The sequence below is a fragment of the Squalius cephalus genome, assembly GCF_949319135.1.
Source record: "Squalius cephalus genome assembly, chromosome: 7".
Taxonomy (NCBI): Eukaryota; Metazoa; Chordata; class Actinopteri; order Cypriniformes; family Leuciscidae; genus Squalius; species Squalius cephalus.
The window spans coordinates 6293380-6313974 of record NC_137128.1 but is presented as its reverse complement, the minus strand read 5'-3'; the positions used below and the strand labels follow the sequence as shown (position 1 = coordinate 6313974).

The window sequence follows — 20595 nt, the reverse complement described above, 5'->3', positions numbered from 1 at the left end:
CTTCGCACCCTCCACGCGTCACAGCCCTCCAGAATGGGTGCGGCTTAGCGTATGTTAGGAAGGGCTCAACAGGCTGAACTCTGATTTTCATTTCTTCAGCAAAGCTCTACGCATCGCTGGACTCTGAGAGAAGCCGCCGCCATTGAAACAAGCGACCAGCAAAATCAGGACAGCGTCTGAGGAAGCCGGTCATCTTCGCCGCCTTCAGCCATCCGTGCCTGCTACGCTATCCGGCGTCATATATCCTTTTTCTGCTGTGTGTGTTCGCCGCTGCGACACACACTCTTCTTCTAAAAGAGAAATTTCCTACGAGGCGTTGTTTCAAATGCCTCGCACCTCTCACTTCCCGCTCTCTCTCCCTCTGTTTGAGCCGCGCAAACTGCGCTGTTCGCAAGGGATGTCAGAAGCGGACGGTCTCGGGGCTAGCTTCTTTACGTTACAAGAAAGCTACCCCACCCTTGCGCCCCGTTCGCGCGCGTCACTCACCGGCGAAAGGAGAAAAGAGAGTGTTTTAGTCCCGCCGAGGCCGGACCAACCTCCATTTCTCACACATTTCTCAGTCCCCTCTCAAGTTCAGGTGACTGGAAATATCAATATTGCAGTAAACGAGCCTGTTATATTACATGCACGCCTGCAAACAAACGCCGACGCAAACATGATGACCTTGTTCGCGTGCGTCACTCACCGGCGAAAGGAGGAAAGAGTGTTAGTCCCGCCGAGGCCGGACCAACCTCCATTTCTCTCACATTTCTCAGTCCCCTCTCAAGTTCAGGCGACTGGAAATATCAATATTGCAGTAAACGAGCCTGTTATAATACATGCATGCCTGCAAACAAACGCCGACACAGAACATGACGCTCTCTTATATGCTCGCGCTAACTGAAAGCTTATGTGTTTTCCCCCTGTGGCTCAGTGGCGAAATCTTAGGCTTTCGCGCCAGAGACCCGTGTTCGAATCCTGGCTCCGGCGGCAGATAAAAATTATGCTGTTGCTTCTCCGAGTTCGCGGCCAGCTTCTTACATACAGAAAGCGAACCCGCCTCTCGCACCCTCCCACTCTCAGGATGGTGCTCGAGTATTTATGAGCGTCTAAACATATGAGCCTTCAAAGCATTTCGCTCTGTCAGTCCCCTTAAGAAGGCGACTGCAGATGTGTATTTTGCAGCCAACGAGCGTGTTGTACAACCCGCTCGCCTGCACCCAAACACCGTTTCTACGGCAACCCAGAGAAATCTCATAAGAGTACAATTCTGGTTATCCGGCTCACGCCGATGGTGTCTTGAGTGTAGAAAATGTGCCCGCTTCCCAGTGTTTACCCCTACACACAAGCACGGTTCCCCCGGTGTCATTCACTCATGCAGAGCCCACTCTAGAGCTGGCATATGCCGCTCGAGTGTTGAATGTAGAAAATGTGCTCACAAAACAGTGCCCACACCTACACACTGCCCGCTCTGCTACACTTTTATCCCAGGGGACAAAACCTATAAAGCCGACACACACCGGCTATGTGTAAGTCTTGTGTTTGCCCGTGAGCTCCCACTATTACTGATAAACACAACACATCCGCTTTGTCAGTCCCCTTAAGAAAGGCTACTGCAGAAGTGTATTTGGCAGCCAACGAGCCGGGAATACTACCCGCTCGCCTGCACGCAACCGCCGTTTTCACGACAACCCACCGGGCAGAAATAGCGAAGCTTCTGTGCAAAGGGGCCATAGAACCGGTACCACCTCCTCTGAGCGAGTCAGGCTTTTACAGCCGGTTCTTCCTCGTGCCCAAGAAGGACGGAGCTCTCAGACCAATTTTAGATCTGAGATATTTGAACAAAGCTTTTATGAAAAGACTGTTCAAAATGCTCACAACCAGACAGATCCTTGCGCAGATTCGCCCGGGAAACTGGTTTATTACCCTCGATCTGAAAGACGCTTATTTTCAGATTCAGATAATACCCCGTCACAGGCCATTCTTGAGATTCGCCTTCGACGGTCAGGTATATCAATACACCGTCCTGTCGTTTGGCCTGTCTTTAGCACCCCGTACATTCACGAAGTGCATGGACACGGCTCTCGCTCCCCTGAGATGTCAGGGCATGCGGTTTTTGAACTATCTGGACGATTGGCTGATTCTAGCACAGTCAGAGGAAGAACTTATTTCTCACAGAACAGTGCTTCTAAGCCACCTGGAAAGCCTGGGTCTTACGGTCAACTGGACCAAGAGCTCATTACTGCCCAGTCAGTCAGCCTCTTTTCTGGGTTTAGAACTGGACTCTGTGGCAATGACGGCCCATACGAATCAGAGTGACTCAGAGCCGCGTTTCAGCACTGAGACCCTGGTTAGCGGCCGACTGGTTCCAGTGGGGAGTGACAATGGGAGCCATCTCGCACCGAAAAGTTATCTCGACAGACGCCTCCAACTTAGGTTGGGGTGCTCTTTTCGAGGGCAGACCGGTCTTTGGCCTGTGGTCAGACCAGGAGAAATGCCTCCATATAAACTGTGTGGAGATGATAGTGGTTGAGAACGCGCTCAAATGTTTCCTCCCACACATACGGGGCCACCATGTTCTAGTCCGTTCGGACAACATGTCCGTGGTGTCCTACGTGAACCACCAGGGTGGTGTCAGATCCAGGAATCTCTGCAAACTGACAGAATGCCTTCTCATGTAGGCTCATCACTCGTTGCACTCGCTGAGAGCCGCGCACGTACCGGGCCACATGAATTTCGGCCCAGACAGACTGTCCAGAGACAACATTCCCCCGGGAGAATGGTCTCTGCACCCTCAGACAGTCCAGTCACTGTGGCGCCTTTCGGCAAAGTGGAAGTCGACCTTTTTGCATCAAAAGACAACGCTCATTGCCCGAGATTCCTCTCGAAGAGCGAGGACGCGCTGGCCCAGCTGCCCGCTGTACGCTTTCCCTCCAATCTCACTGTTACCACAGGTAATCAAGAAGATCAGGGAAACGCGCCACCCAGTGCTCCTCATAGCCCCGCGATGGGAGAACCAAACCTGGTTCCCAGAGCTGGTGAGGCTGTCGCACGTAGCCCCATGGCCAATCCCGGTGAGGAAAGACCTTCTCTCCCAAGCCGGTGGATCAATTTGGCATCCCCATCCAGAGCGCTGGTCTCTGCATGCGTGGATAATCAACGGATACCCGTTGCTTTGCCAGAAGGGGTCGTGAACACGATCACGCAGTCTAGAGCTCCTTCTACGAGAAGACTAAATGGTCTAAATGGTCAGTGTTCTCCAAATGGTGTGCTACAAAGAGCCTGGATCCACGCATGTGTGTGGTTTCGTGGGTGCTTTCTTTCCTTCAAGAGCTGTTGGACAAGGGCAGGTCCCCTTCCACACTCAAAGTGTACGTTGCGGCTATTGCAGCGTTCACAGAATCGACGCGCAGCCGTGCGATAGGAAGAAACGAGCTCATCATCCGCTTCCTTAGAGAAGCCAGGAGGATGAACCCCCCACGGGGCCCCACGGTTCGTATTTGGGATCTTTCTTTGGTCCTAGAGGCCCAGAAAGCGTTTCCCTTTGAACCGTTAGAATCCGTGGATCTGAAATACCTCTCGCTCAAGACCGTTTTCTGATAGCTCTGTCTTCAGTAAAACGTGTGGGGGATCTACACGCGCTATCTGTTAGCCCCGCATGTCTCGAGTTCGGACCAAATGACTCTAAAGGCATCCTCAAACCGAGACACAGTTACGTCCCCAAGGCGATTGGCACTCCCTTTAGGGCGCAGATCATCTCCCTATCGGCTCTGCCAGCATCCGTTAGCAAGGACAGTGATAACCTCCTATGCCCCGTCAGGGCGCAGAGAGTTTACATCACGCGCTCCGCCGCCTTCAGGCGTTCTGAGCAGCTCTTTGTTTCGTTTGGTGGGCGCACCAAGGGTCTCGCCGCCTCAAAACATAGCCTATCCAGATGGATAGTGGACGCTATCACAGCAGCTTATGCGTCAAAACACCTGCAGTGCCCTATGGGCATCAGAGCCCATTCCACGGGAGGCATGGCTTCATTGTGGGCTTGGTTCAGCGGAATTTCTATCCACGACATTTCTATGGCAGCAGGCTGGGCCTCCCCCTCTACATTCGTGAGGTTTTATAACCTGGAAGTTCCCGCCTTGCAGGCTAAACTTTTATCAGTCTAAGTGATGTGTATGTTCTGCCCAGTTTTCATGTGCAGACTACTTCATGTACTACTAGCTCTTCTGGTTGAGCTGCACTAGGGATGAGACTCTCTATATATAGACCGGCGGAGCCACTCTGTATTTCCCAGTCATATGCTTGTGCACTTGCGCTGGCCCGCGTTGCTGGCCACCTATTCTCTTACAGCTGCACAAGAGGGTGATACTCTCTATACATAGACCAGCGGAGCTGCTCTATTTTTTTTCCCTATGATGTGCTTATGTACTTGTGCTGGCCCGTGCTGCTGGCCGCTTTCTCCACGTTTATACATAGACCGGCAGAGCCTCTCTGTATTCCTATGAAGTGCTTATTACATGCGCTGGCCCGCATTGCTGGCCGCCTGTTCCCGCATGTTGTGTTCCCCGGGCTTCCCTGGGACTCATGCAGTGGATGCTCTTGTGTGCTTAATAGTGTCTGTGTGTATATTTAGCCCTCATGCAGGGCCGTACACACCATTGAGGTCCAGACTTTGGTCATTTTTCGGCGTGTATAGACCTTATGTGCCAGAGAAACAAGCGAGCAGCATCTTTAGAATATTGTCTTTGAACTTCTGTTTTTGCGGTTGTTCTGTATATTTCTATGGCATCGCTGTCGAGGAGTAATTAGCTGGTGAAGTGGATTTACTTATTGTAGAGTTAATGAAAGTTATCATGAGCATGGTAATGATTTAAGCAGATGTCTTAACAAATGTCAGTAGACCGGGAAGATATTAAAACGAGCCGTTCATTCCTAAATACGCAAGATCGCTGTGAAAATGCAGACCGGAAGTCAAAAGACAACGAGCGCAGCTGAAAAGGGGCTATATGGTCTTTATAATGAAGGTTGTGAAATAATTGCCTAATATTAACTCTACTTTGGTGCTGTAATGATATTGCACATCACCACGATAAACAACCTCATCTGAGCTGCTTCAGCGGACTAACAACACTCGTCAATGTCAAAATGTTTGAGATGACCAATCAAATCAAAGTAGGCGGGCTTTATGTTCACAGAAGCTGCGAGTCGAGCGCGAATTCCAGCGTGACGCTTCACGACACGCTTCAGTTAAACGTCAGACATGATGTAAGCAGCGAAACTAAGCACATACCAATTAAATATATTTCCATAATAGTATTATTGTATAAATATATATTTGTATACCTCGAATGTGTATTGTCAACAATAGGCATAACATTTCTGCATTTCAATTTTGTAGTGCAGATCATTTATTGCAACATTTAACCTGATTCTCATGTTTCAGAATCTGTTTTCTGCTTGACAAATAATTTATGCTACTGCCCACTGACATGCTTTTAAAGCTATAGATATCCAATTTTTTGTCCGTCAAACACCTTAAATTGCACATGTGTAGATCAGGAAAATCAAAATCTCAGTTTTTAAAATCCTGCGTACGGCCCTGCCTTCATGTTACCATTGTCTTCTGTCTGGCTTTGTTCCCTGTAACTGCTGTTGGTGACCTTCATGTTTCTCAGTCAAGTCTTTGTTTTTTTAGTTTTGTTCACATTTATTTGAATAAAGCTGCACTTGCGTTCAGTAGTGATGGGAGAAACAAAGCTTTTCAAAGCTTCAAATCAATTAAACCAATTTCTTTGAAAAATTATTCACTGTTTTGAAGCGTTACCCTTTACTAAAAAGAAGTACATACGTAAAAGAGACTTAAAATGCACTTGTTCAATTTTTACACGTTAGAGTATATGCTGCACCAAAATTAGACATTTTAAATTTTGGGAAATACAAACATTGAATTGAAAGCAGTTATGAACATTTCTGATTCTGATGTCACAAAAAACATTGTTCTGCCTCTACAGTAACTGAAATAATTATTGACCCATGATCAAACTGTCTGTCTTAACCAAATATTTAAAGCTTCATATCATATTTAATTTTGTTTCTACTTTGCTGTTTAATTGTATTACTTTAAATTGTTGTGGCTCTGTGTGACGCTGAGGAAAAAACTGCTCTGACTCAAACAAGTGAGGAAATATTATCATCAGCTAACATTACAACTAAAAGTAAAGTAATATTATAAATAAATGAGCAATACTCACATCAGTGTGTTGAGCTGACAGTGTTTATCCTGCAGTAGAGCAGCGATCTGATTCACTCGTGTGTCTCCTAGTTCATGTTCACTCATTTTCAGCTCTTTCTGGAGTAACGGGTTTATACCCACAACTCTATTCACATACTGACAGGCTTCCTCTGCAGCAGGACTCAAAAATCTGCAGAAGAGTCAATTCAGTTCTCAAATAAATGTCTGTTGCATTACAAAAAAGACTGATACAATAACATTTTTAATTTAGAATTAAATACACAATTTAAATACACAAATAAATATAAATTTAAAAGAAACTAGAGCGACACTCAGTCCTAAAGCAAACTCATAAGAACAGAAACGTCTCAGATAGCAGAAGGGCAAAAGCTCACTAGATCATGGTTTTCAGTATGAATACAGAGAGTGAAATTAAGATCTTTCTGGCTTTTAGGCAGGAGAAGTGAGAAACGTCAGCACAGAGAAAACTGGCTTGTAAAACTGCATGTTTGTGAACATCTGGAGACTCATAGACCTGCTATAGAGAGATGCAGTGAATCTGGGCTTGATGGAAAACAATTGTGTTTAGAAAACTATTTCACTAAAAGGTTATCTAGAATTTTGATGAGAAGTGTGCACAAAAATAACATTGTGCATTTCAATTATCAAGGTATACTCCAGAATAGCAGCCCATATACTGACCCATAATGTCTATTTGACCTTCAGCTCGTATCACAACTAAACTGTGTTGACGGTTATCATCATCATGACAGAACCTGCAGCATCTGATCTGATCTTCATCATTTTGATGCAACAAATTGTCAAGCTAATTGTACAGCTAAAATAATATATTTGTTATGAATATTTAGCCTCCATATAACTAATTTGGTTAATTATTTGATCCCATCTCACCTCAGTGTCTTCAGTTGACAGTCTGGATCCTGTAGTAAATCACTGAGCTTCTTCACTCCTGATTGTCCAGGATCATTTCCTGTGAGATCCAGCTCTATCAGGTGTGAAGGGTTTGATCTCAGAGCTGAAGCCAGAGCTTTATAACCTTCTTCTGTCACACTGCAGTTAGAGAGTCTAGAACAGGAATGAAAGCATTCAGCTGATTAATCAGTTAAACCCCGAACAATATAAATCCTTAAACTTGAATTTTATTTTGTTCTTTGTACAAATGCATTAAAAGTTAGTTGCAAAAACTAACAACTGAATATGGAGGCAAACAAAAGGCACAGAAATCTTTAATATGTTAGACATCAACATCACTTTCGAGATTACAATTATTTAAAACTGTGTAAGCCCGTTTATCGGTCCAAATGGGGGTTTCCGCCAGAACGGGTGAAGGTCTCTGCGTGTTACTGTCTTTCCGCGTGGCAAAATAATTTAATTCCATTTAAGCTTTTATCTGACTCCATTTTATATCTGACTCCATTTTATCACAACCTCGAATTTAAGTTAGATTGCCAATTGGTTATTGGTCAATTATATAATAGTTTAGCAATACATTTGATTGTTCTATTTAACTCTTTACTTATATTTTACCCATTCATATTAGGAAGCTATGTCGCTCAGAGGTTCTCACGCCTTGTTTAACGTGGGTCTCACGATCACAATCTCGCCAGTTTCAGTCACTAAACAGAGGTAATTGCTATATACCTGAGATCGGTCGCATTCACGCTTACACAATCAAAGATACTTTGGTATCGCCCCCATGATTGCATACACTACCAATTTTTCTTGTCTTATAATAGCTTTGGATTGGCCATGCCTTGGTTTCCCACGTACACTTATCTAAAGTAACATAAAAAAAAAACAGAGGTAAGACACATCCAGATTTAGGTTGGTCAAGCAGCACTTTTGCTGCCCTAAATGGAAATTCACTTATTGTCTTTGCAAAACATGTACACTTGAATTAGCGCTAAAATATTAGTCGTCACTAATCTGACGCAAAACTTGCGGTAACTTACGAATCTGTTTATTCTTCTTGGGAAAACAATTTCAGAGTCAGTCGGAATAAAATCAAATAACAATTTATTATGTCAGGTAAATGTATCATGCCAATTACATAATCAATTCAAAAGTAATAAATACAAAACATCAAATTCTCTGGAATAAAGAGAGAAGATGCGAACCTGACATTATAAAATACATGATGTGGAGTGCCTGCATACACTCTGCATCACGGACTAATTTGAGTTACAAATCGCCACGAGCCTTCTTCAGCATCTCCCTAAATACTCAAACCAAGGCAGAAACCTCTTTTCAAATGTAAACATGAGTTCACAGTGGGAATTTGCACTAATCACCGTCCCAGACTTACTGGGGACAGAAGTTGATTTACATGGGGGCACAGCCACAGCAGTTAACAAGATATCTCTAAACTCTATGTATACAAACATGTATAATACTGTATGATAATAGTTCATATTAAACCATATAGATTTTTGGGTGAATTCAGGTAGGGATGGGTGAAGGGAATGATATGTAAATTGGGAGGTGATCAACTCAAGTGTGATCATGTCTCGAATGGGGATGGTAATATAGCAAGAGAGTTCAAATGTTAATTTCCTTTGTTTTTTCAGAGAGTTGCCCTCTCTTCCAGTTTATCCAGTTTATCCAGTCTTACAACTGTACAGGTCTGAAAGTCTTTAATCTGAATGATCCACAACAAGTAACCTGAAAATGGTCGGAAAATTTGAAAATTTAAGTTTGGGAATGGCCTAATTAAAGTCCAGACTTCAAGTCCATTGAAATGCTGTGGAAGTACGTGAAACACAGCTCATGTTGGAAAGTCTACAAATGTCACTGAGCTGAAGCAGCTTTGTAAGGAGGAGTGGGACAAATGGACCAAATACCTTCACAGTGGTGTAAAACACTCATAAACTAGAGGAAGTGTTTAGTCGGGACTAGCTGCAAAGCTGAAAGCAGAATCAAAGATACACAGCTCCCTCAAAAGCACTAAAATACATTAATCCTGTCACATAAAATATTAAGAGAAGTGATTTCTACCAGATCTCGCCCTCCATTCTGTGGCAGATTTACCAGCTCATCTGAATTCTGACTCAACACTAGGTATGTAAATAATGATTACATTACTAAGGATTACATTACTAAGTGAATTACTATAAACAAAAACAGCATAATTTAAGTGTTAACTTAAATTATGCTGACATTAATTTCACACCTGAAAGTACGGACTTTCAGGTGTGAAAACGCCCTAAAACTTTATCGACTAAAATAACTAGCTTCCGGCCTTTATTAACCCCCCAGAGCCGTGTGGAACATTTATTTTACAAGAAAAGATATTTGCCAATGACCCTCAGGATCTGTAGCTCTTATTCTGATATTCAATGTTAAATCTTTCCTTTTCTTGGAACAAAATGAATGCGTAATGTCACTTCAATATTACTTGATGAAAAAACACAACAAAAATAAAAAAGCACAATGACAGAATTGATATGGTATACCCACGTTGTAACAAATAAATAAAAGATCTTTGAATTTTTCACAAAAGTTCTCTTGCGCTTTTGCCTCCAGCATCATCCTGTCAGTCATCTCACCTCACTCTAGTCATGTGACTCCTGTGGCTCAACTTACCTCAGTATCTCCAATTTACACTTTATATTCTTCAGTCCAGTGCAGAGCAGCTTCACTCCTGCATCCTGCAGATTATTACTGTTCATGTTCAGCTCTTTCAGACTGGTATCTAATCCAAGAACTGTAGCCAGAGCTGAACAGCTTTCGTCTGTTAAGTTACAATCATTTAACCTACAATAAATCACAACACCGAATTAGATGGAACACATATAATACATTTTCTATATACAAATATTACATACATTTTCCATTTATTTTTTACATAAACAGCATATACAGCAAAGAGGCTGAGTTAAACTAACATTCATCTTCAAAAATGACTATTTCCTGTACATTAGTGTTTTTTATTCAGTGACAATTTTCCTAGATAAAATGAAGCATGTTTGAAAAAAATATTTGTGTAAAGCTTTTATAGTTATAGGATTTTTTCTCTACTTATGTCATCTGATGGAATTTAGGGTCAACCGATGACTGATGCCAATATCTTAGAGAGCAGGGTGGCCAATGGGTGATATATCATTAATTTAAACATAGTAAAAAATTAAATGTATAGTTATCTTACATAATTACTAAATTAGAAAAAAAGATTTTGAACGATAAAAAAAAATGTTAACTTTTTTAGTAAATTATTAAAAATATGATACAACAGGCTTTTGATAAATGTTTATTTGTAAATCTCTCTATCTACATATTGCATTACATTATTATTACATTAATTACAGCTGTTTTATAAAAATGTTTTATACTATAACCTTTCAGAATTTCATCTTACTTTTTGGCAATATAAATAACAGCCTCTGCTGGATCTGTACTAAATTACATTCTTTCCCCCCAGTTTGGGTATACTGTATGAATAAAATATGTATTTTCTTTTCTTCCTCAAGTAAGAGTATGAGCTAATATATATAATTCTATGTAAGTCATACAAGTCTGGTGTATCATATGATATAAAACAAACATGCAAACATTTGTACATGGTATTTTATATTTTGTCATAAGGTTTGATATACTGTCTCCACACACACACACACACACACACACACACACACACACACACACACACAAACAATTTCATATGTCAGGCTTTATATGTATAGGTTCATTTTTATGATGGGGAATCACTATAGAGTAATGTAGATAAATGCATTTTTCAGATGAGAGCTAAACATGACAAAATATATTAAAAAACTTACAGAGCTCTTCTGGAGGTTTTGATGACTGCCGATAATCTAATGAGACACTCGTCTGATTTCTTGAATTTCTGAAGCTCAAACTCCTCCAGCTCTTCCTCTGATGTCAACAACACAAAGGCTAAAGCAGACCACTGGGCAGGTGAAAGGTCACCAGATGAGAGACTTCCTTTGCTAAAGTGGGTCTGAATCTCTTTCACCAGAGTTTGGTCGTTCAGTTCATTCAGACAGTAGAACAGATTGATGGATCTCTCTGGAGGAAGATCATCTTCTAATTTCTGCTTGATGTACTGAACTATTTCTTTGTTGCTCTGGTCATTGCCATCTTGCTGTGTCAACAGACCTTGTAAGAGTCGTCGATTGGACTGGAGTGACAGACCGAGGAGGAAGCGAAGGAAAAGGTCCAGGTGTCCATTGTCACTCTTGAGCGCCTTGTCCACTGCAGTCTTGAGTAAATCAATCATAGTTTCATTTCTGTTTTCCTGTTCTGTAGACTCATGCTCAAACACACTTGTCTTGTTGATGTCTAGAAACAGATGTGCATAAAGGGCTGCAATAAACTCTTGAATGCTCAAGTGAACAAAGCAGTACATGGTACCAAGAACAATCCCTGTTTCCTCCTTAAAGATCTGGGTACACATGCCTGAGTACACTGATGCCTTATTGACGTCAATACCACAGGCTTCCAGGTCTGTGTCATAGAAGATCAGGTTGTTTCTTTCCAGCTGATGAAATGCCAGTTTCCCCAGTGAAAGGATGGCTTCTTTATCCCAGGAAACATCTGGTGTGTATTCTCCATCATACTTTCGGCGGCTCTGCTGGATCTGAAAGCGGAGAAAGTGTGTGTACATTTGTGTCAGAGTCTTGGGAGTGTCTTCAGTATTTGATTCCTGCAGTGTTTTAGAGATCTCATCAGCCCGAGTGTTTTTCACATCATTATTTCTTTTCTCCTCCAGAATGTTCTGGAGAACCGTGGCTGAAATCCAGCAGAAGACTGGGATGTGGCACATGATAAAGAGACTCTTTGATTGTTTAATGTGATCTATGATTGTGTTGGCCTGATTTTGATCAGTGAATCTTTTTTTGAAGTACTCTTGCTTTTGTGCGTCACTGAATCCTCGTATCTCTGTCAGCCGGTCGATACAGTCAGGAGGAATCTTACTGGCAGCTGCTGGTCTGGTGGTGATCCAGATGAGAGCAGAAGGAAGCAGATTTCCCTTAATGAGGTTTGTTAGGAGAACATCCAGAGAGGCTGGTGACAATACATCACGCCACGTCTCATTAAAATCAAACTTCAGAGGAAGGCGACATTCGTCCAGTCCATCAAGGATGAACAGCACTTTGAACTGATTCCTTCTTGTAAGGTTCAGTCCTTTTGTCTCTGGGAAAAATTTAGTTATAAGGTCCATCAAACTTGGTTTTTCTTTCTCCTTTAAGTTCATCTCTCTGAATGGAAGAGGAAATATGAAGCTGATATCTTGATTTTCTTTTCCTTCAGCCCAGTCCAGAACAAACTTTTGCACAGAGACTGATTTCCCGATGCCAGCGACTCCTTTTGTCAGTACAGTTCGGATCTTCTTGTCTTGTTCAGGTGCTTTAAACAAATTTGTGCATTCAACCTGTATCTCTTGTGCTTCATGACGTCTGGAAGCAACTTCAATCTGTCTCACCTCATGTTCAGTATTGACCTGTTCACTGCCACCCTGAGTGATATAGAGATCTGTGTAGATGTTATTCAGAAGTGTGGAGTCACCTTGCTTCGCAATTCCTTCAAACACACATTGATACTTGTTCTTTAGGCCACATTTCAGCTGATGAATGAAGAACAGCTCATCTAAACACAGGAACAGAAAATAGATAGTTTTAGTCTTCATTTTCTCTCCTACATTTATGAGAGACAATCTGACTGATGATCATGAGTCTCTTACCTTCTAGAGTATCAGCAGCTTCATCTTGCTTCATCTCTCTCAGGTAATGTAGTGTGAGATCAAGAGCTGCTGATTTGATACTGGATCTGTTCTCATTAAAGTCCTTCACAAAGTGTTGTGTGTTCTCTTTTTGTAATATTTTCTTTAACTTCTCCAGCTCATTCTTCAGAAATGTGATTATTTTGCTCTCAAGATCCTACAAACAAAAGTAAGAGAAAAGACAGATTAACAGAATTTAAGCAAAATTGTACATCTTTTTCAACACTATTTATTCAATAATTATAATATATGTACATACAAAAATCCAGTTAAAAGACTAACATGCTATAACCAAGTTGTGCTAAAATGTGTTTAAAAGGAAAAATAACTGATCAGGAAAAATTTAATTAAATTTCTTTGTTCAATAACATATTTGTTTGTTGTAAATACTAAACATTTATAAAAATGTGTTTTCCTACCTGGAAGATCCCTAGAAGATTGTCTTTGAAATTCTCGTGGTTCCTGTGAGTCTGAATGTCTGAGTCTAATGTCTCATATTGAAGCCTGTAATCAAATTAGTAAAATAAAATACTAACTGATATTTTACAGAAAGAGAAATAAGCATTAGCTGTGAATACTCTGATAAATATTTGATCTAAACATGTTTCATGTTTGGTATTCACTGATACAACTTTTAAACACAGTCAACAAGTGACAAAAAAATTAGTAACACAAAATACCTTTTATTAGATGATGGTGTTTTCTGACTGAAGTCTGGTCCTTCACCTTTAGACCGATCACTCTTCAGAGACACAGAGCTGGACACATGTGAGCCTGATCTTACACTGATGTCACAAAGAACAGAGAGAAAACACTTTACTACAGGATAGTGTTGTCAAAAGACCCGGTACTTCGGTACCAAGTCGGTACTAAAAAAATGTACACGTCACGGTACCAAGTTTTCTTAAAGGAGAACTCCGGTCAATTTTAACATTGAGCTCATTTTTTTGCACATTTGGAGTGCTGTCAATACAGAGAACAACGACAAAAATCGGTGTTGCCTACACCGTGTTATCCTCTTTTTAAAATTTGCACCCTGTTGACTTCAATGGGGCAAGTTTTAAACCTGCTTTTAGCCTCTTAACATCCTTGATGTGTCATTACAAGTGCACAGGTCATGTGAGTGATTTCTTCGGAGTGAACGCGGGTGCATCTGACTGCAGTAGATGTGAAAGATATGAATAAAAATGACGTTTATTCAGCCAGCGCACATACCTGTATTTACATCCTGTTTTCGGTCGAAGTCCATAGTAATCGATTGTCGAGTTCACGCGCATAGGTTTAGTACCTATGATCACGCGCGTGAACTCGACAATCGATTACTAAGGACTTCGACCAAAAACAGGATGTAAATACAGGTATGTGCGCTGGCTGAATTAACATCACTTTTATTCATATCTTTCACATCTACTGCAGTCAGATTCACCGTGTTCACTCTGAAGGAATCACTCACATTGGCTGGGCACTTGTAATGACACATCAAGGATGTTAAGAGGCTAAAAGCAGGTTTAAAACTTGACCCATTGAAGTCAACAGGGTGCAAATTTTAAAAAGAGGATAACACGGTGTAGGCAACACCGATTTTTGTCGTTGTTCTCTGTATTGACAGCACTCCAAATGTACAAAAAAATTAGCTCAATGTTAAAATTGACCGGAGTTCTCCTTTAAGTACCGGTGGTACCGAGGACCCGTTCAAACCCGGTTCCTTGATGCGCATGCATGCACGCATGCACTGAGCGCGTGCAGTTGCGCGTCCTCTTTATTAAAGCACTGAGACATGGCGATCGGCGGTGCTGCTGATGTGGTGGCTGTAAATCCACTTGTTGATAAGAAAGGAGGAAAGAGACACATATGGAAATAATTTGGATTAGGTTAATGTCACGTTGCCATAAATGGCCGTTCACATAGCGCGTTTTTGCGCATGCAGATTCGTTATTCCAAATGTAGGCGCGCGGCAAGCGCGCTCATAATAGAAGCGACGCGGCGCGCCTATGTTCATGGTTGCATAGCAACGACAGACGCCACGGGAGAGCAAGTGCTTGTGGAAAGGAGAAACTTGTCGATCTCCGAATGCAACGTTACATGAGGAGAGTAAAGATGGAAAGCTTTTAAAGATTAGTTCCATATAAATTCACGGATAATTTGTTTTGTCGTTAGTGAAAATCAATGTTGACCTTGTATTTGAAAAAGGATCCTCATATAAAAACAATACTAAAATTCAGAGTACGTTCATTCGCATTCGGAGATCGACTATTTTTGAATCGGTGCGAACTGCGCTCTCCATGATGACGAGGAAGTATCAGCAAAGAATTTCATTTCTAGCCCTTTGGTACTGAAATTGGTACCGAGAACCGTGGATTTTCACTGGTATTGGTACCGAATACTGAAATTTTGGTACCGTGACAACACTACTACAGGAGATACTACAGTCTCATTTGAAAATAATTAATGTTGCAAATAGTAATTAAATGCAGTATAGCTGTGTGTTTGTCCATTTATGACTAAGGTTGAATGGATGGATATATACATGTTTAGGTGCATGACCTATCTATTTTCCATAGTGTATTTGTGTCTCCTTGTGGCTGCCTGTGTAATTGTGTTACTGGAATGCGTTTCATAGGGATCCCAGAAATTTAGTTTTATTGTGACTTATTGTTTTATTCAGTCAAGATAATTCACATACACCAATGTGGACAAATAATACAACAATATAATGTAATGTAAACACACAAAATACCTTTTATTAGATGATGGTGTTTTCTGACTGAAGTCTGGTCCTTCACCTTTAGACCGATCACTTTTCAGAGACACAGAGCTGGACACATGTGAGCCTGATCTTACACTGATGACACAAAGAACAGAGAGAGAGAGAAAACACTTTACTACAGGAGATACTTAGTCTTATTTGAAAAGGTTTAAAGGGGGGGTGAAACACTCAGTTTCAGTCAATCTCATGTTAATCTTGAGTACCTATAGAGTAGTATTGCATCCTTCATATCTCCAAAAAGTCTTTAGTTTTATTATATTTATAAAAGAAAGATAGGCTGTACCGAGTCATTCCGGAAAAAAAACGAGCGGCTGGAGGCGTGCCGTATGGGCGGAGCTAAAGAATCACGAGCGCTGTTCACTGTTTACTTGCTGTGCTTACGCGCCGATAGCACAGACATTTGAAGCAGTTTTACTCACCGCCTGCGGTTCCAACGCACGACCGTGAACCTTTATCGTTGGGACTGCTCCATTCTTAAGCATTAGACGATCTGCAAATCCGGCGTCGAACTGGGCTTTGTTTATAAAACAATCATCGTCGAAATGCAGGGAACAAACAAGAACACTTGCACAACTCCGTTGATGCTCTGGAAAAACAAACTCCATCCACTGGTCCCTTAACGCTGGGTTCTTTGGGAATCTGTGCAGGGTTGTCTTGCCCTGGCAACCAAAAACCCACTTCTTTGGTGACATTGACTTCCCTAAAGCCTTAGCCGAGCACAGCACTTTGATTGGGTGTACTGCTTTCGCTCTCTCGCTCTGGTCTACGGGTGCGCGCGCGCCCTTCCGGGAGAAGTGCCCTTAGGACCCATTTAAGGAAATTCCGCCCCAGGTGATGTCACACAGGCCCATACTCGAAAAAAACTTTCCGAAACTTGTGACAAACCGGAAGGAGTATTTTTGGCACAGAAAAACTCCTTCAAACGTACAATTTAATTTTTGAAACTTTGTCCATGTTTAGCATGGGAATCCAACTCTTTAACAGTGTAAAAAACTCAGTATGCATGAAATAGCATTTCACCCCCCCTTTAATGTTGCAAATAGTAATCAAATGCAGTATAGCTGTGCATTTGTACATTTATGACCATGGTTGGATGGATTGACATGTTTAGTTGCATGATCTTTTTTCCATAGTGAATTTATGCCTCCTTGTGGCTGCCTGTGTAATTGTGTTACTGGAATGAGTTTCATAAATCCCCTTTCACCATCAAGTTCAATCGCATACACCAATGTGGACAAATAATACAACCCTATAATATAAGGGGCGGCAGTTGCTCAGTGGTTCATGTAGGTTGTCTACAAACCGAAAGGTTGGTGGTTCAATCCCCGGTTCCACCTGACCAAGTGCCGAGGTGTCCATGAGCAAGACACCTAACCCCAGCTGCTCCCGACGAGCTGGATGGCGCCTTGCATGACTGACACCGCCGTCGGTGTATGAATGAGAGAGTGAATGGGTGAATGTGAGGCTATATGTACAGCGCTTTGGTGGTCTGTGAAAGCGCTATATAAATGCAGTCCATTTACCATATAATGTAATGTAAACACACAAAATACCTTATATTAGATGATGGTGTTTTCTCACTGAAGTCTGGTGGATCTTCTTTAAACTGATCACTCGTCAGAGACACAGAGCTGGACACATGTGAGCCTGGTCTTACACTGATGACACAAAGAACAGAGAGAGAGAGAGAAAACACTTCAGTAAATGAGGATCAACTGTGTGTGAAACACATCTGTGTCTTTATCTAATCATCCACAGAAATACACACACTCACATAATCAACAGTTTTATAGTTAACCATCATTTTATTTTACTGGCTCACATTAGTTTTACAATTTCTTTAATATACATGGGTGAGATTTAATATGTTGAGGATTTTAAATATACTTGACCATAATTTAAGAGAACATGTCAAATTTTTGTTTATTGAGAAATAGAGAGCAGAAATGTCAGTGCGACACAGTTCTCTTACGAGAGGTTCTCTCGTATTGCGTAAGCTAGCTTACGCTACGGGTAAAGTTGTCTTTTCTCGAGATCTGAAGCCAAAAATTATCCTTAATTTGTATTTATTGTCAACGCAGTGCAGCAGCCAGCAGACCATAGCAGGCTGCATAAGCGTGCTCATTGGCTGTCCTGTGGCAACTGCTGCAGCCTACCAGTGAGACCCGTGTCCTCTAACCGTCAGAAAGGGTGTGGCTAGCGTGTATAAAGGAAGGGCTCACAGGCTGGAAATCTGATTTTCTTGTCTTCAGCGAAGCTCTTCGCATCGCTGCATCTTGAGAGCCGCCGCCGTTGAAATCAGCGACCAGCAAGCCTAGGAAAGCGTCTGAGGAAGCCGGCCGCCTTCGCCACCTTCAGCCATCCGTGCCTGCTACGCCATCCAGCGACATATCCTTTCATTGCTGTGTGTGTTCGCCCTGCGACACACACTTTCTCTCTGTTTATTCTAAAAGAGCACAAGGCTTTTTCAAAATGCCTCGTTTTTCCTGCGGCTCGTGCCAAGCACCGCTCGGCGTTGCAGACCGCCACCTCATCTGCGCTCTCTGCCTGGGCCGCGAGCACGCCGCCAACGCTGGCAACGCTGGCTGCCCCGAGTGCGAAGAGCTCTCAATGTCGACCCTACGGGCTCGACTTGAGGCTTTCGACCAAGCTGCCGCTCCGCCTGTCTCTGCTGGGCCACGCAGGAAGAAGCGCCGCTCCCAGAGACCACCGGAGACTGATGTGGCACGGAGGAGCTCGCCGGACCCATTCCCTCGAGCTTCTCCCTCGCCCTCTCCACCCCCTCTCCCGGCCGCACAACCGCCGGTGTTCGCCTGCACCGCCGCCACGTCAGGGGATGAGGCGGAGGAGCTAAACGAGGACGCCGCTGACAGCTGTTCTATCCTGGCCTCTGACAGCGAGGTGTGGTCTACGGCCTCCTCGTCAATCCAGGATTCCGGCCACACTCGAGCAGGTGAGGACGCAGCGCTTTTGCGCCTCCTCACCAAGGCCGTTGACCAGCTGGGCATCGAGTGGTCTTCACCAAAGGAGCCGGAGCCGAACAGACTCGACGGCTGCTTTCTTCATCGCCGCCGCCGAACACCAGTATCCAGGACTGCACCTTTCCTGCCTGAGTTACACAGCGAGCTTGCTAAATCGTGGAAAGCACCATTCTCCGCGAGAGTCTCTTCCCATGCCTCTTCGACGCTCTCTCAAGTTGACGGCGCCGCTGGGAAGGGATACAATGCCATTCCCCCCGTGGAAGAGGCGGTTGCAGCGCACCTTTGCCCGCCTTCTGGATGGCGCTCAAAGGCTGCCCTCCCGTCAAAGGCTTGCAGGACCACATCAGCTCTCGTCGGCCGCGCTTTCTCCGCCGCCGGACAGGCTGCTTCAGCCCTGCATTCGATGGCTGTGTTGCAGATTCTCCAGGCCAATCTTCTCCGTGAGTTGGATGAGAAAGGCTCGGAGTCTGCTTCCCTCACGGATTTACGAAGCGCGACGGATCTCTCTCTTCGCGCCATGAAATCCGCTGCCCAGGCTTTAGGAAGGTGCATGGCCTCTTTGACAGTGACAGAGAGGCATCTCTGGCTGACGCTCGCCGACATGAGGGAGTCCGAGCGCGCAGTGTTTCTTAACGCCCCTCTCTCCCCCACCGGCCTGTTCGGCCCAGCGGTGAACGGGATCGTGGACCGTTTTTCGGAGGTACAGATGACCACGCAGGCAATGAACCTCTTTCTGCCTCGACGCTCGAGCTCAGCCGCACGCCGTCCTCGTAACCAGCCTGCGCAAAGCTCCACCCAGCGCCCAGCTCGACCTCCGTCTTCGCAGCGACGACAGGGCGGCCGCCCTAGATCGCGCTCGAACAGCCGAAACAGGCCGCCTCCCCCGCGGGGACCCCGGCTGAGGATCGCGTTGAAACCCGAGCCCGCGAAATCCTCCTAGCCCGAGGGAGGAAAAGACGGTCAAGTCCCGCTGCGGCCGGACCACCATCAAAGCTTCACGCTCTGTCAGTCCCCGTCGCCACGGCTACTGCAGATGTTTACCTCGCAGCCAACGAGACGGTAAATCTACCCTCTCGCCTGCACACAACCGCCGTTTTTACGGCGACCCAGAGAAATCTCAAAAAGAGTATAATGTCTGGTTGTACGGCTCACGCCGCATGTGTTTCAAGTGTAGTAAATATGCCAACTTATCTGTTTTCACCCCTACACACAAGCACTATAAATCCCGTGTCTCTCACAGAGCCCACTCTCATAAAGCGGGCAAAAGCCGCTCAAGTGTTAGAAGTAGGTCACGTGTCCACCCCCCTGTGCCCACACCTACTCAATGCCGCTCTGTTACACAGCCTCTCACTACCGGTCATTTCAAATGTAAGTCCTGTGCCCGCCTGCGAGCACTCACACATACTAACAAACATTTCGCCCCCGACGCTGCTCTCGCGCATCGTGCCTCACACTGTATGTTCCCCATCCAAAGCCACTGGGACACTGTGTGTAAAGCGGCCAGCCATCGCTGCATGCGAGCCGCCGAGCCCGCGGAACGCGGCAATCAGAGCTCGGCGGCCATTATGCCCCTAGCCGCACATGCGAAAGCGTGGGAAGCTATTCCAGGCGCGTCAGAATGGGTGCTAAGCACAGTAAAAAAGGGTTATTCTCTGCAGTTCGCTCGCCACCCTCCGCGCTTTCAAGCGCGAACCGAGACGAGAGTGAATGGGGAAGTAGCACATCTACTTCGGGGAGAGATAGCGACACTTCTGTGCAAAGGCGCTATAGAACCGGTACCTCCTTCTCTGAGCGAGTCAGGCTTTTACAGCCGTTATTTCCTTGTTCCCAAGAAGGACGGAGCTTTCAGACCGATTTTGGATCTGAGACATTTGAACAAAGC

The 20595-nt window shown here is 44.0% G+C and overlaps 1 protein-coding gene across 3 annotated transcripts in view; it reads right to left on the bottom strand.

The window, feature by feature from the left end:
* LOC307161655 (NACHT, LRR and PYD domains-containing protein 12-like) overlaps positions 1 to 20595 on the bottom strand; it is a 222789-nt gene that overhangs the window by 185112 nt on the left and 17082 nt on the right. For all 3 annotated transcript variants that reach the window (XM_079876522.1, XM_079876521.1, XM_079876520.1), the window contains exons 3-11: positions 17286 to 17390; positions 15703 to 15807; positions 13646 to 13750; positions 13385 to 13469; positions 12927 to 13122; positions 11002 to 12832; positions 9809 to 9979; positions 7118 to 7291; positions 6225 to 6395 (exon numbers count right to left, since the gene is read on the bottom strand). In XM_079876522.1, coding sequence (XP_079732648.1) covers positions 6225 to 6395; positions 7118 to 7291; positions 9809 to 9979; positions 11002 to 12832; positions 12927 to 13122; positions 13385 to 13469; positions 13646 to 13750; positions 15703 to 15807; positions 17286 to 17390 — 2943 coding nt within the window. The remainder of the gene's footprint in view (positions 1 to 6224; positions 6396 to 7117; positions 7292 to 9808; positions 9980 to 11001; positions 12833 to 12926; positions 13123 to 13384; positions 13470 to 13645; positions 13751 to 15702; positions 15808 to 17285; positions 17391 to 20595) is intronic.